Source organism: Ascaphus truei, chromosome 12 (genome assembly GCF_040206685.1).
Source record: "Ascaphus truei isolate aAscTru1 chromosome 12, aAscTru1.hap1, whole genome shotgun sequence".
NCBI classification, from domain to species: Eukaryota; Metazoa; Chordata; class Amphibia; order Anura; family Ascaphidae; genus Ascaphus; species Ascaphus truei.
This window is the reverse complement of record NC_134494.1, coordinates 34,829,931-34,844,210: the sequence shown is the minus strand read 5'-3', so window position 1 is coordinate 34,844,210 and position 14,280 is coordinate 34,829,931. Positions and strand designations below refer to the sequence as shown.

The 14,280-nt window shown below is 45.4% G+C and overlaps 2 protein-coding genes across 4 annotated transcripts in view; both read right to left on the bottom strand.

The window, feature by feature from the left end:
* Positions 1–14,280, bottom strand: part of BBOX1 (gamma-butyrobetaine hydroxylase 1) — a 221,736-nt gene that overhangs the window by 96,348 nt on the left and 111,108 nt on the right. The gene's annotated exons all lie outside the window — the stretch shown is intronic.
* Positions 10,067–12,167, bottom strand: FIBIN (fin bud initiation factor homolog). The gene has a single exon (XM_075567287.1). The coding sequence runs from the start codon at positions 11,521–11,523 to the stop codon at positions 10,906–10,908; it is 618 nt and encodes a 205-aa protein (XP_075423402.1). The 5' UTR covers positions 11,524–12,167; the 3' UTR covers positions 10,067–10,905.

The following is a 14,280-nucleotide window of genomic DNA, read 5'->3' as shown; positions in this document are numbered from 1 at the left end:
ATGTCTTAAAACGTTCACATACAACACTTAATATTTTATTTTTGTTGCCTGACAACTCCTTTGCTGCACAGAGACCAATGCATTATATTTATTTATTTATTTATAAAATATTTTACCAGGAAGTAATACATTGAGAGTTACCTCTCGTTTTCAAGTATGTCCTGGGCACAGAGTAAAACAAATAATACATGGTTACAAGTACAGTTACATAATTGAACAGGGTATACATTATATACAAGACATTGCGTGCACAGTTAAAGAAAATATATATTATGAGCGTATGAAACAGTTACAGACAGGTTAAAATGTGAGACAGCCTTAGATTTGAAAGAATTTAGACTGGTGGTGGATGTGAGAGTCTCTGGTAGGTTGTTCCAGAGAGTGTTGGGGTGCACGGTAGGAGAAGGAGGAACGTCCGGATACTTTGTTGAGCCTTGGAACCATGAACAGTCTTTTGGAGTCTGATCTCAGATGATAAGTGCTGCAAGTGGTAGGGGTGAGGAGCTTGTTCAGGTAGCTGGGTAGCTTGCCCATGAAGAATTTAAAGGCAAGACAGGAAAGGTGAACTTTGCGCCTAGACTCTAGTGTTGACCAATTTAGTTCTTTGAGCATTTCGCAGTGATGTGTGTTGTAGTTGCATTGGAGAACAAAACGACAAATTGAATTGTAGATGGTGTCAAGTTTGCTAAGGTGGGTTTGAGGTGCCGAGCCATATACTATGTCTCCATAGTCAATAATTGGCATTAGCATCTGCTGTGCGATACGCTTTCTGACCAGGAGACTTAGGGAGGATTTGTTCCTGTAAAGTACCCCTAGTTTGGCGTAGGTCTTGGTTGTCAGGGTATCAATGTGCATCCCGAATGTTAAGTGGGAGTCAAACCATAAGCCCAGGTATTTAAAACTAGTGACAGGTGTTAGGGTGGTTTAGCGTTGGTTCTAATCAGGAGCTCAGTCACTGGAAGCTTTACAAATTTAGTCTTGGTCCCAAATACCATTGTTACAGTCTTGTCAGTGTTTAAAAACAGTTTGTTTTGAGAAATCCAGTTTTCGAGTCTCAAAAAGTCAGACTGAAGTATGTGTTGAAGGTCAGAGAGGCTATGGCTGTGTGCATATAGGATTGTGTCATCTGCATATATGTGTATTGAGGCTTCCTTACAAGCTGTGGGAAGATCATTAATGAACACTGAGAAGAGTAGGGGCCCCAGAACAGAGCCTTGCGGGACACCACAGGTGATATCCAGGGGGTTGGAGTTAGAGCCTGAGATGGACACATGTTGGGATCTTCCTGATAGGTAGGACTGAAACCAGTTTAAAGCATGCTTCCCTAATCCAGAGCTCTGGAGTTTGTTAAGCAGGATAGCATGATCAACTGTGTCAAAAGCCTTTGCAAAATCTAGGAATACTGCACCAGTGAGTTGTCCCCGTTCCATTCCACACTGGATTTCATTGCAAACTTTTAGCAGGGTAGTTACGGTGGAGTGTTTGGGACGAAAGCCAGATTGGAATTGGCTAAGGAAATTTGTTTTGGTATAGAAATCGCTTAGTTGGGAGTGGACACATTTTTCCATGACTTTGGATAGAATTGGGAGAAGTGAGATTGGCCTGTAGTTTGAGAGTGTTTTTGTCCCCACTTTTGAAGATTGGGACAACTCTGGCAGTTTTCCAGGTCTTAGGGATATGGCCTGCAGACAGGATAGAGTTGACTATGGAAGCAATTGGTTTGGCAATGGCTGGGGCACCAAGTCGTAGGAACATAGATTGTAGTAAGTCAGATCCACATTGGCTGCTTACTGTAGTTTTAGTTTGAGGAGCGCTTGTATAATCTCCTCTTCAGCTACTGGGCCAAATTGAAAATTGTGGGCAGTGTTGGGAGGGGGTGGGACTATAGGGGTACTTCCAGGATGAGATTCAGGTTTGTGGTTTGGGCTGCGTTTCGCTAATAAGTTAGTGGCACACCCCACAAAGTAATCATTGAATGCATTTGCAATGTCAGTGGGGTTTGTCAGAGTAATATCCCCCTTAGTGATATTACTTGGTTGTTGATGGTTAGGAGGCTGGAATATATTGTTGATAACCTTCCAGAAGTTAGCTGGGTTTGATGTATTTTGGTGGAGATTGTCAGAGAAATATTGTGCTTTTGCATGCCTTGTTTGCCTTGTGCACATGTTCCTCATGCATCTGTAGTGATTGAGATCCTTGGTAGTGCCAGTTACATTGTAGCTTTTCCATAAGGCATCCCTGAACTGGTAGAGTGCTATAAGGTCAGGTGTAACCCATGGAAGGTGGGCCCCCCGCACCCTTATTTTGCGTAGTGGAGCATGGGTATCGCAGAGTTTTAAGAACTCAGATTGGAAATAGTCGAGCGCAGAATCAGGGTCGGGAATTTAATCGATTCTATGCCATGGGCAGTTGGTAAGGTCATCCAGAAACTGTTGTGGGTTAAAGTTTTTAAATGTTCTAGTGAGGAGAACTTTAGGTCTTGAATGGGGCGGTTTAATTTTCCTTACACAGTACACTATTGCATGGTCACTGAAAATATCAGGAAGGATGCCAGAGGATTGGATTATGCTGGGGTTTGAGGAGAGAATCCAGTCTAGCAAGGAATGGTTATGCGATTTCAGGTTTATCCGTGTGGGTTGGGAAATGAGTTGCGATAGGTTAAGTGACTTGAGTTGTATCTGGATTTTGTGGTTTTTAGGGTCAAGCCAATTGAATTTGAAATCCCCAAGAACTAGCAGCTCACTCTTCTCATTCAGAGAGGAAATGGAGCCAAGAAATTGGGTGATATCAGTCAGGGATTGTGGAGGGGCTTGAAGGGGGCGGTAGATGCCAGCAAGCAAGATTTGCTTAGAAAAGGGGAGGCAGATTTTGCCAACTAGAATTTCAAAAGAGGGTGGGCTTGGTGGGCAAATTAGCAGTGTAAATTGTAATGTATAAAATAACACCCCTCCTCCTCTCTTTGACCTATCTCTCCTAAAAATGGAGTATCCCTGGATGGCGATATTTGCATCAGGGGTTTTAGGGGATAGCCATGTTTCTGTAAGCATAAGGCACCATGCCCTTAGTTCGTCCAGTTTGGGCAGCAGGCTCCGGATGTTTATATGGGCGACAGATAGCCCTTTTTGGAATTTAAAGGTGGAATTCTCAGGGGCATGGGAGGACCTGGGTTAGGTTCAATATCACCTGCTAAAGAGAGTAATAGTATGAGTAGAAATTTGGGAAGTTGTTTGCAAGTTGTAGATTTGTGATGTTTGCCATTTGAGTGAGAGGTGGTTGGTGTGCTGGTTTTTAGAGTTCTCCACCAACATTCAGTAGATAGTGAAAGGCTTTTGAGTAGTCCATGGTGTATGGTGATGTTGGGTGTGGGCCAGGATGGAGGAGTTTGTAGTGGATAGAGGGAGTAACATCTCCATGAGGCCAGGAGAAAGAAAAACGTTAAAATACATAGCAGGTTCATGATGCTAGAGGTAGGCAGTGCTGCACGGAGCTGTTGTGAGCAGAGTGAGTGTGAGCAGACTAAACAGCAGGTGTGTGCCTGTTCCTTGTCAAATGTTTAGCTCTATTGCAATGCTAGAGTCATTCAGGGTTTCAGTGTAATTGTGCAGTCAGTTTTGGGAGAGACTGCAGTGAAAAAGTTGTAAAGGGGTGGGGGGTTAAAATAGGGCAGGTTAGCAAGCATGGGATCATAGTGTGATCTGAATAGCTTACCGTTTGTTGTCTTGAGTAAAAGAGTTTGCAGAAAGGATGCAGTCCCCAGTCACCTCTAGTCAAACTATAGTCTAACTATATTTATCACTTTGAATGCATCACTCTTAAGATGCCAATGCTTCCTTGCCAATGCAAGGGGGGAAATAAGTGTTTTATACATCTTAAGCAGTCACATGACCCCCCCCCTGCCCCAATAAACCAGCTTGTTCCAGTTGGTCAATTAACAGCACATAGTTAAGAGAGGGGGAAAAAAAACACCTTTTGATATTCAAACATACCAAAATTATCACTGCTTAAGGCCACTGAGTAAATCTTTTAAACAGGACTTGCACATCAAGGGACATATATAATAGTCTTCTCTGGTGATTAAGGGTTTTTATATAGTAATTCTTACTCAATGGAGATGGGCAAATGTGTCTAAGTTCAGTCTGCATACCTTTGGACACACTGCTATTTCTTCCCAAACCCACGTTATTAAAGTGGAAGCATACAATTTCACCTGTGGGGTGGGGGGGGGGAGGACGGAGATGGGGGAAGAGAGTGAGGGAAGGGGGGAAGAGTGCGAGGTGGGAGGGAGCGAGGTGGGGAGGATGGTGAGGGAGGGAGAGGGGTGGGTCAGGAGGGAGAGAGGGGGGTGGAGAGGGAGAGAGGGGGGGGGGTAGAGAGGGAAAGAGAGAGGTGGTGGGGAAGGAGAGAGATGGTGGGGGGTGGGGTAGGGAGAGAGAGATGTGGGGGGGGGGGGGGTTGGGAGAGAGAGAGGTGGTGGGGGCATAGGGAGAGAGAGAGGTGGTGGGGGGGTAGGGAGAGAGAGAGGTGGTGGGGGTGGTAGGGAGAGAGAGGTGGTGGTGGGGGGTGGTAGGGAGAGGGGGGGATAGGGAGAGAGAGGTGGGGGGGGGGGTAGGAAGAGAGAGGTGGGGGGGTAGGGAGAGAGAGTGGGGGGTAGGGAGAGAGAGGTGGGGCGGGGGTAGGGAGAGAGAGGTGGGGGGTAGGGAGAGAGAGGTGGGGGGTAGGGAGAGAGAGGTGGGGGGTAGGGAGAGAGAGGTGGGGGGTAGGGAGAGAGAGGTGGGGGGGTAGGGAGAGAGAGGTGGGGGGGTAGGGAGAGAGAGGTGGGGGGGTAGGGAGAGAGAGGTGGGGGGGGGGTAGGGAGAGAGAGGTGGGGGGGGGGGGTAGGGAGAGAGAGGTGGGGGGGTTAGGGAGGGAGAGGTGGTGGGGGGGGTTAGGGAGGGAGAGGTGGTGGGGGGGTTAGGGAGAGAGAGGTGGTGGGGGGGTTAGGGAGAGAGAGGTGGTGGGGGGGGGGGTTAGGGAGAGAGAGGTGGTGGGGGGGGGGGGGTAGGGATAGAGAGGTGGGGGGTAGGTAGGGAGAGGGGGTATGGAGGGAGAGGGTGGGGTAGTGAGAGAGAGGTGGTGGTGGGGGGGTAGGGAGAGAGGTGGTGGTGGGGGTAGGGAAAGAGATGTGGTGTGGGGGGGGTTAGGGAGAGAGAGGTGGTGGGGGGTTTAGGGAGAGAGAGGTGGTGGAGGTGGGGGTTTAGGGAGAGAGAGGTGGTGGTGGGGGGGGGGGTTTGGGTAAGGAGAGAGAGGTGGTGGGTGGAGGACAGAGAGAGGGTAGGGGAAGGGGGGATTTTAGGAGTCATCATTTACTAGAGTGCCAAGTGACTTGTACACCTCATCATACAACACGGGGAGATATACCTGTGCACAAAGAGGAACACACCTGAGAAATATGCTAATATGTATATGCAAAGCCTAGTCAAATGATTACAATTAGCATATTCCCCAGGTATTTCAGGTATTGTTCTCACATTTTGTGCACGTGTCTCTCCCCGTGTGGTTTGAAAGTTTGTTTGGGGAGGTGTATCAGTTACTCCCCTCTCCCCTTTCTCTCTCACCCTCAAAGCACATATTTCCGAGTCTGGGTGGAGATAACAGCAAAGCTTGTTTATTTGGTTGAAGCAAACTTGCGAAGATCCGCCAATTTCTCAGTGGGATCTCTACTATCCATATTTGTACGGACTTTGCAGACCTCGGGATGTGTGTTTATATTGGAGGAAGTTATGAAGTTGCAGCTCAGTGAGACACTGCACTGATTGCAAGCAGCAATACTAGCTGGGAAGTCTGGGCGTCTGATATAAATGCTAGTGTTAACCTGAGGTCAGTTTCCTTATCCTCCTGTGCCTCAGGCACCAAACATAGATTATATAAACTCACTGGAGTAACAACAGTGCCTGTAATATTCTGTGCACTGCATGTTGTGTTGTAATTGTGTAGCGCCTGGAGTCCCTTTGGAAGTTAATATTCTACATTATACATTGTCTGATTACATAACTTCGAATATGTTTTTCTTTTAAAACAGAGCATGTTATATTAAAAAACAAAAAACAAACATATCTACTAAGCAGCCCCCTGGTATAAGGCATGGGGGGTGATTGCATTCTTTTTATCTTGCGTCTTTTTGCGTCGGTGTATCAAGGTCTTTGCTCCATGTTTTGCGCCACCTTGAGATTTGGGGAGTGACAATAGGAGGAGTTAGGGAGGAGCACAGATTATAATGAGTTGCGTCACTTATTTATCTTGTATTTGCGTCAAAATCTGCCTGGTCTGAGGAGGCGTAACCTTTTCTTGCCAACAGTTTGCGTCAAATGTAAGAAACCCTTTGATGCATTTGACTAGAGCCGGGTAGAACTGTCAAAATCCGTTTCGCGGAGTTTCCCGAGCTTTGTATTCAAAATCCGTTTCCGCGACGTAAAATTAATTGGCGGATTGTTACGCCATTGGATACAATCCGTGGATTCCACAGTCCGCTGGTGGATTTTAAGAATCCAACCTGTGGATTCCACTAGCGGATTACGGAATCCGCGGATTGGGTTGTCAAAAAAAAAATCTGAAAAAAAAGGGGGCAAATCGTCCTTTTTTACGCTGATCCGTGGCAAATCCGCAGACCAAAGGACCGGCCGATCCGCAGCGGATCCAAATTCTGCCCCCAAAATTTGCCCATCTACATTTGATGCAGACATGAGCAGAAAATGGAGCAATGCATCATAACAAAGCCTAAGCACACGCTCCTTAAGTTGACACCCATGATCTTGAATGCGCTGTACGGTGTCATCCAACGCCGGCAAGTGACAAAAGACTGCTTAGTAAATATGGTCCCAGGTCCCTGATTCAATATGCTGGCAGGTGGCTTGTCACTTCTTTGGAGCGCTGCACGTTTCTCTGCCACGCAGAAGAGACGCCACAGAATAGTGAATTAGGGTTTTCATATTATTCAGCTGAATTCCCAGAAAACTTCTCCCTCCATTCTCATTTTCTTTATTAGAAATGACTCCTATTTGCAATGGGGATTTGACAGCGGACGGACTGATCCCGTATTCAATTCCTTCGCACATAGAGGCAAAGCCGCCCAGCGCCAGTGCGGGTTAGCGGGTCGGCGTAGGACAATGGGAGTTGGAGCTGCGGGGGCACTCGCTGGGCCAGTTCTTGATGAATTGGCCCAATTATTCTTCAGATGTTTACATCCTGCGTATTTAAAACAGTGAGCCCCCCGCCCCCCTGTTTAAATAGCACGCCGTGAACTCTTTGTCCGTAATAACAAATACAGTCACATATTATGAAGCCAGCAAAAGTAACTCCACAGTCAGTGATCTGGTTAAACAAGTCACAGCAAAGGGCAGGACCCGCAGAAAACTAATGTTCCTCTTCCCCTTTCCCTTGTTAACGATCTGGTTGGAAAAGAGCAGGATATTTATATTAAATCTGGGGCTGTTTTTTTTTTTTTTTGCACCCGCTTCTTTCTAGTGATGCAACTGGGTGACATCGCCAAGTATCGCCACGAGTATCAAAATCAAGCTTCATAGCACCTATGGAAAGATAACAGACCGATAGAGAGGGACCTCCTATAAGCAAAACCGATGCAAAAAAAACAGCATCAGATTGTTTGAAGATAAGTAATCCCATCGAAATCAGTGGAATTTTTCTTTTATAAATCTGGTGTTGTTTTTTTTTGCCCCGGTTTTGTGAGCTGGGAGGCTTTGAGCACACAATATTAAAACGTGAAAGTCAAGTGATTGTCGCTGTTATGGAGACCTGTGAACTTAATGATGTCCTCAAACCACAGAGATGTTATCTGCACAGGGAGCGGAGAGAGTTGGCTGAGGGAGGTGTAGTGAGGCTGTAAGAAACCTCCGTGTTCTGAGCCCCTTTCGCTGCCAGTCTGAGTTAAAGCTCCAATAACAGAGGTTCCCAATCCCAGTCCTCAGGGACCACTATTCCAGTGCAGGTATTAAGGCTCTCCTCTCATTAGCACTGGTGGTCCAATCATTTTCACGGAACCTGCTGTGCTCCAGCAGGGGTATCCTTAAAACCTGGCCTGTTAGTGGTCCTTGAGGACCAGAATTGGGCATCACTGTCCTAGAAGTAGCCGGCCATGTGACAGCGTATGATAATAAATGCTACTTGAACTACGGTCTCTCTATGAACATGCTTCCCCTTGAATGCTCGCCAACTCGAGTCCTCAAAGGCCACCAACAGGTCAGGTTTTAAGGATATCCCAGCTTCAGCACAGGTGGCTCAATCAGTCCCTGCTTCAGCACAGGTGGCTCAATCAGTCCCTGCTTCAGCACAGGTGGCTCAATCAGTCCCAGATTCAGCACAGGTGGCTCGATCAGTTCCAGCTTCAGCACAGGTGGCTCAATCAGTCCCTGCTTCAGCAGAGGTGGCTCAATCAGAGGCTCAGTCTTCGACTGAGCCACTGATTGAGCCACCTCTGCTGAAGCAGGGATATCCGTAAACCCTGATCTGTTGGTGGCCCTTGAGGACTGAATTAGCCCCCCCCCCCCCTGCAGCACTGAATATGGAGACATTTGGCTGCCCACGTCACTCAGTAGGTGTGACGGCCGCTTTAAAATTCACGCCAGGCTTATAAAACGCGGGGTTAAGTCTCCGCGCCCCTCCAGGGGTTCCTGCAAAGGGAGAAATGCCGTCCAAACCATATTCTATTCTTCATGACTCATGCGGTTGTATAAAGTTTATGATCATTCACTCTCTTCCCTAGTCCATAAAACAGGAATACACGGACCTGTCTTTTAAACTACAACTCGCGATGCAATACTATGACCGCTGGGAACAGAATGAATTAAATAACAATATTTTAAGCGCTAGTATACACACACGCCATGTACTACCACCTTTCAAAGTTACACTAATCACCATTTTTTGCACTGTTTTACCTCGTTTACTATATCTCTTCTTGCCCCTTCCAACGCTGGTTTTAATTGCAAATAGGAGGCTTCGTTCAGTAGGTACAGCATCAAGGTTTCAAAATATTAACTGTCTCGAAGGTTAAAATGGTGCTCTTACCCAGAACCCACTGCAGTCTACAGGTTACCGTGGTTACCGCAGATGCTCGGCATCAAAACAAATCGTGGGTTTTTTAACACTAGAAAGAAAACCAAACCAACAGGACAGGCTGAGGGAGTGAGATAGGAACATTATATGGAGTTACACTCATACATGCTTTGGGAGGGGGGGGCGTTGGCGCATTAAATAACACAGTAAACGCTTTTGATAACACGTTGCATTTTAGCCCCCTCTGCAACAGGTTCATGTGGGGTCCACACTTCCTTATAACGAACAAACTGCGGATATATAGTAATGCTGAGATTAACTATACACTTCCAAACATGGTATGTGCTTTACAGAACAGAACCCTAAAATGTTGTCAATTCTCTCCCTCCCCCAATAATGACAGCTTGTTATTTCCATCGATTAGGCAGAAGCTATCCCTAAAGATCAGCAATTTTGGCATTGTGAGTGTTCATATCAAAGAAGCTGACGGGTTAGAAGGGGGGGGGGGGGAGAGAAGGGGGGGGAGAAGGGGGGGAGGGACTCCAGTCCTCAAGGGCCACCAACAGGTCAGCACAGGTGGCTCAATCAGTCTCTGCTTCACAAGAGGTGGCTCAATCAGTCCCTGCTTCAGCACAGGGGATCAATCAGCCCCTGCTTCAGCTCAGGTGGCTCAATCAGTCCCTGCTTCAGAAGAGGTGGCGCAATCAGTCCTTGCTTCAGCACAGGGGGCTCAATCAGAGACTCAGTTGTCGACTGAGCCTCTGATTGAGCCCCCTGTGCTGAAGCTGGGATAACCTGCAAACATGACCTGTTGGTGGCTCTTGAAAACTAGGGTTGGCCACTGCTGGGTTAGGGGCTTATTTGGCGTTACCACACGGAAAGTCCCATCGGCTTGAATGGCGGCAAACGGCGCTATTGATTTTCTGCAATCCGTCGCTAGAAGTGTGCAGTATATAGAAGCTCTGAATCTCGGTGTGTGTTCCACATTCAGGTCTCCCAACATGGACTGAGACGGTCGCTGAAGCAAAACCGATTTATAGCAATGTTCTTATTATTGTACAGCATGTGCATTTAAATGTGTTCAGCAATTAGATACAATAAATAATATACCCCCATATAATATATATCAACGGAGATGCAGTACCCGTGCAAATGTAATACTGGTCTGTATCAAAAATCCGATTTCCCTCTATAAGCATTAATGTTAACCCATTTAACGCTGGATGGCTCTGCTGCACATTACAAAGCAATGTGATGGCCGGCCCTTCGGTAATTAACGGGTTAAACCAGTGTTGGCCAACTCCAGTCATCAAGGGCAGCCAACAGGTGAGGTTTTTGGGATATCCCTGCTTCAGCACAGGTACTGCCACTGACTGCGTCACCTGTGCTGAAGCAGGGATATCCTGAAAACCTGACCTGTTGGTGGCCCTTGTGGACTGGAGTTGGCCACCCGTGGGTTAAACTATTTTTTTAAGAATCAACCAAAATGTTGACATAGAGTGCGGCTCTTTAAATATTAAAAACAATGCATGTACTCATCATTTACAATGCGCTTAACTTCCCCTCCGTCTATTTAGTTGAAGTAATTAACCGCTTACGTGCCAGAGAGGTTGCAGTACAATATTCTGGGGTCATCTCTGGCACCAGAGAGATAAAGGAAGTCAGTTTAAAATATATAGAAGATTTCTATAAACATTTAAATTCTGTACCTTCTCAGCAGCTGCATCCATAGCATAATTTATACCTGGTTTTAAATACACACATTTAAATGGGAAGTTACAGGTGTATCTGAACATCTACAAGGATCATTTTCATTCATTACATATGCGTGACATAAAAAAGAGAGAGAGGTCACTTTCAAACCTTGAGATACTCATTTTTAAGTCTACTTAGTCTAGCACCGTGACTTCTAATGGTTAAAGAGAGCAGTTCGTGTTTGTCCCTTAAGCCCAGTGACATGTCTAAGGTTTCTTTCAGCACAGCTCTTGTATGAATCATCATATCAACAAAGTCATCATTTAATCCCTTCCCTTCATTCTTCTCACTGTCCTGGCTCTGTGTGAATTTTACTTCCAGCTCCGTCAAAGACTTGTCCGAGTTGGAGAAGGCTTCACTGATCTGAGATGACTCCCTCCTCAGATACTTTCCATAACTCTCCTCTCCGTCAAGGTCGTAGGAAATGCTCTTGCTGATGCCTCCAAGGACTCTCTCGGCGTCCTCCATTTGCCTTTTAATGATTGTGAATTCATCCTTGAGTGAAAGAGCCTGACTGTCTCCGACAGCGCAGGACCTCTCATCTGTCACTCTGAACAACATCTGGCACTTCTCCGGATCATCGTTCTCTTCGTAGTCCCCATCGGGAACAAAGTAATGGTGGAGGCTCCCATTGGACATTTCTGGGTGGAGAGGTCCATTGTAATAGCCATGACACAGGTTGCACAAAAGCCCAATCCACAGTATGCGAAGTCCTATCATTGTATAGAGCAATCAGCTGCAGTAGCACCAACAGAGCCAGTCAGTATGTGGTGCCGAGAATATACAACTATAATTTCCAAATAATGCACAAGCATCAAAATCCTTCTTGATTGCCGGAGCCACCCTTCTTTACATTCCACGTGCTGATATTTGCATCGTAAAGGGAAGAATGTCCTGCAGTATCCCGATCGGTGTGAATCAGTGAATCGCCAGCCGTCGGAACCAAGCACTTCTCTATTTGCCGACAAAATATTGTCTGTGTTCAATCTGTATAAGAGCCGCTGAGACGTGTTCCTATGTAAATATTGCAGCCTGTTATGCCTTCTTTTGGGAGTAGCAGCAGGAACGTAGCAAGTCTGCGGTGATACAGCTTACTCTCTGTTTGGTGCCGCATGCTACTACACTATTTCCACATCTGGACTGCTAATGCAGAGCTTTTCTTTTTGGCTAATGATATGCCTTAGAAGTATCTGCTCTCAAATTACAGCATGATTCCGTCACTGAAGGAGCCAAGAAGCAGTTTTGGAAAATAATCCTTTTCAGTAGGTCCGACTTATTAAAGCTACAGCAAGTATTTGTTTTGCCTCACAGGTCTAACACCCTAGAACTGAGGTGCTCAACTCCAGTCACCAAGACCCCCCAAACGGGTCAGGTTTTCAGTATATCCCAGCTTCGGCACAGATGGCTCAATCAGAGGCTCAGTCTTCACTGATTGAGCCACCTGTGCTGAAGCAGGGATGGATTGAGCCACCTGTGCTGAAGCTGGGATATCCTGAAAACCTGACCTATTGTGGCCCTTGAGGACTGGAGTTGAGCACCCCCCTGCTCTAGAATACAAACAGTAGCACTTCTACAAATGGTTTTGAACCACTTCACTGCCAGAGATGCAATAATATTACACTCTGGCCCCTCTGGCAGTGAAGGGGTTAGCACAGAAGCACGTGGATGAACTATAAATAAAGACTACAAGAGATTTCTGGTGCCTGGTTCCAAGGTGGAATTGCAAAGCGTTATTCAAGCTATGTACTGGAAAAAGAACAATATTGAAATGACTGTTGAATATCTCCTAGTATTTTCCATGGGAACATCACCAGGACAAAACCAAGGGAAAATATTATAGGGAAACTCCCCAGCAGAAAACTTGTTTACCTAAGGATTTGTTTCCAAAACATATTTTGATAAAATTGGCCGCTCTGAGCCCGTTCGGGTCCCAAAATCCTAACTTGATCGCCTGAGACAATTGATAGATGTCAACTGGGGATAGAATAAGATGGCCACAGGAGACTGGACTACAAATATATATATATATATAAATATACATTTATATATAAATATATATATATATACAAATTTTATATATATATATATATACATATATATATAAATATATATATATATGTATATATATATATATAAAATCAACCCGAAATAAAAAAGTAAACACACACACATCACGATAATCATCTTCTCCTTGTCTGCTCCCCGCTGCTGGATGAAGCCTCCCCAAGGATCTCCCAGGCACCGCGGTTGCAAGCTGGTCTTCTGCATGTTGCTCTTACACATTTTCTGATTTCATCCTCCCGTCTTACTTTTGGTTGTCGTCTTGGTCGTTTGATGTTACTTAAAATCTAGTCGAGTACCATCATTGTCCAACGATGATCATTTCTTCTTGCGATACAATATGTCAATTATACAAATGATGTATACACACACACACACACAAATATTTATGCAGATATATACATTTATATGGAAGTCTGTAAAGTACACTCCCTGCTTGGGACTAACAGTGACTTTCTTTATCCAAATAAGCCAAACTAAATCTAATTCGTCTCTGTATTTTGCTTGACTTATTCTGATAAAGAGGGCACCTTTAAGGACTTACTCTATATGCGTCTGAGCTGCCTCTCAGGCTGCCTATGGACTAAATGCCCTATTGAATTCAATGGGGAATTATGTCCGTAAACAGTCAGATTGTCCACTTTGGCGTGTATAGCATAAGCCCCTACTATGGAGATCCTGAAAGCAGCTGCACCATTTACAAGGTCACATTGAGATAACTGAGCAAACAGAGCTGGCCATGTTTCCAAAACATTTCCATAGTAGCCAGGCGCAGATAAGGTGATCAGTGTTACTGCATTTGTACACTCAAAGGCAAAGCTCCTCTCCTCACCGTCACTGCTTTCTCTTTGCTGCCAGAGACGCCTTCCATGCATTGCAATAATAACTAGTCATACATTCAAATGACCAAATACAGACAGATACTAATATTTACTGTGTCTACAGTCACTTTGTATGAATTAAAGCAGCCACCCCGGCTAACTAACCTAGTATAACTACCCTACTGTAGTATAACTAACCTAGCATAACTAACCTCCTGTAGTATAACTAATCTAGTACAACTAATCTACTGTTGTATAACTAACCTAGTATAACCTACTGTAGTATAACTAACCTAGTATAACTAACTGACTGTAGTATAACTAACCCAGTATAACTACCCTACTGTAGTATAACTAACCTAGTATAACTAACCTACTGTAGTATAACCTACCTAGTATAATGAACTCACCTTGTATAATACATAGAAACTCTTTTTGTTTTACAGCATGGGACCCAGGGGTCCTGCAGAGATAAGTTGTGCTATTTGTAGCTCCTGGGACTTCCCAGTTACCGACTTCTGTAATACTTACCAGTGTTAAATGCTTCCTCCAGCACTGGTAACTACACAAGTAAGTACTTGGGGTCCTCGGAACT

Coding starts and splice junctions, on each gene's coding strand:
- FIBIN (XM_075567287.1), bottom strand. CDS start 11,523: ATGATAGGACTTCGCATACTGTGGATTGGGCTTTTGTGCAACCTGTGT.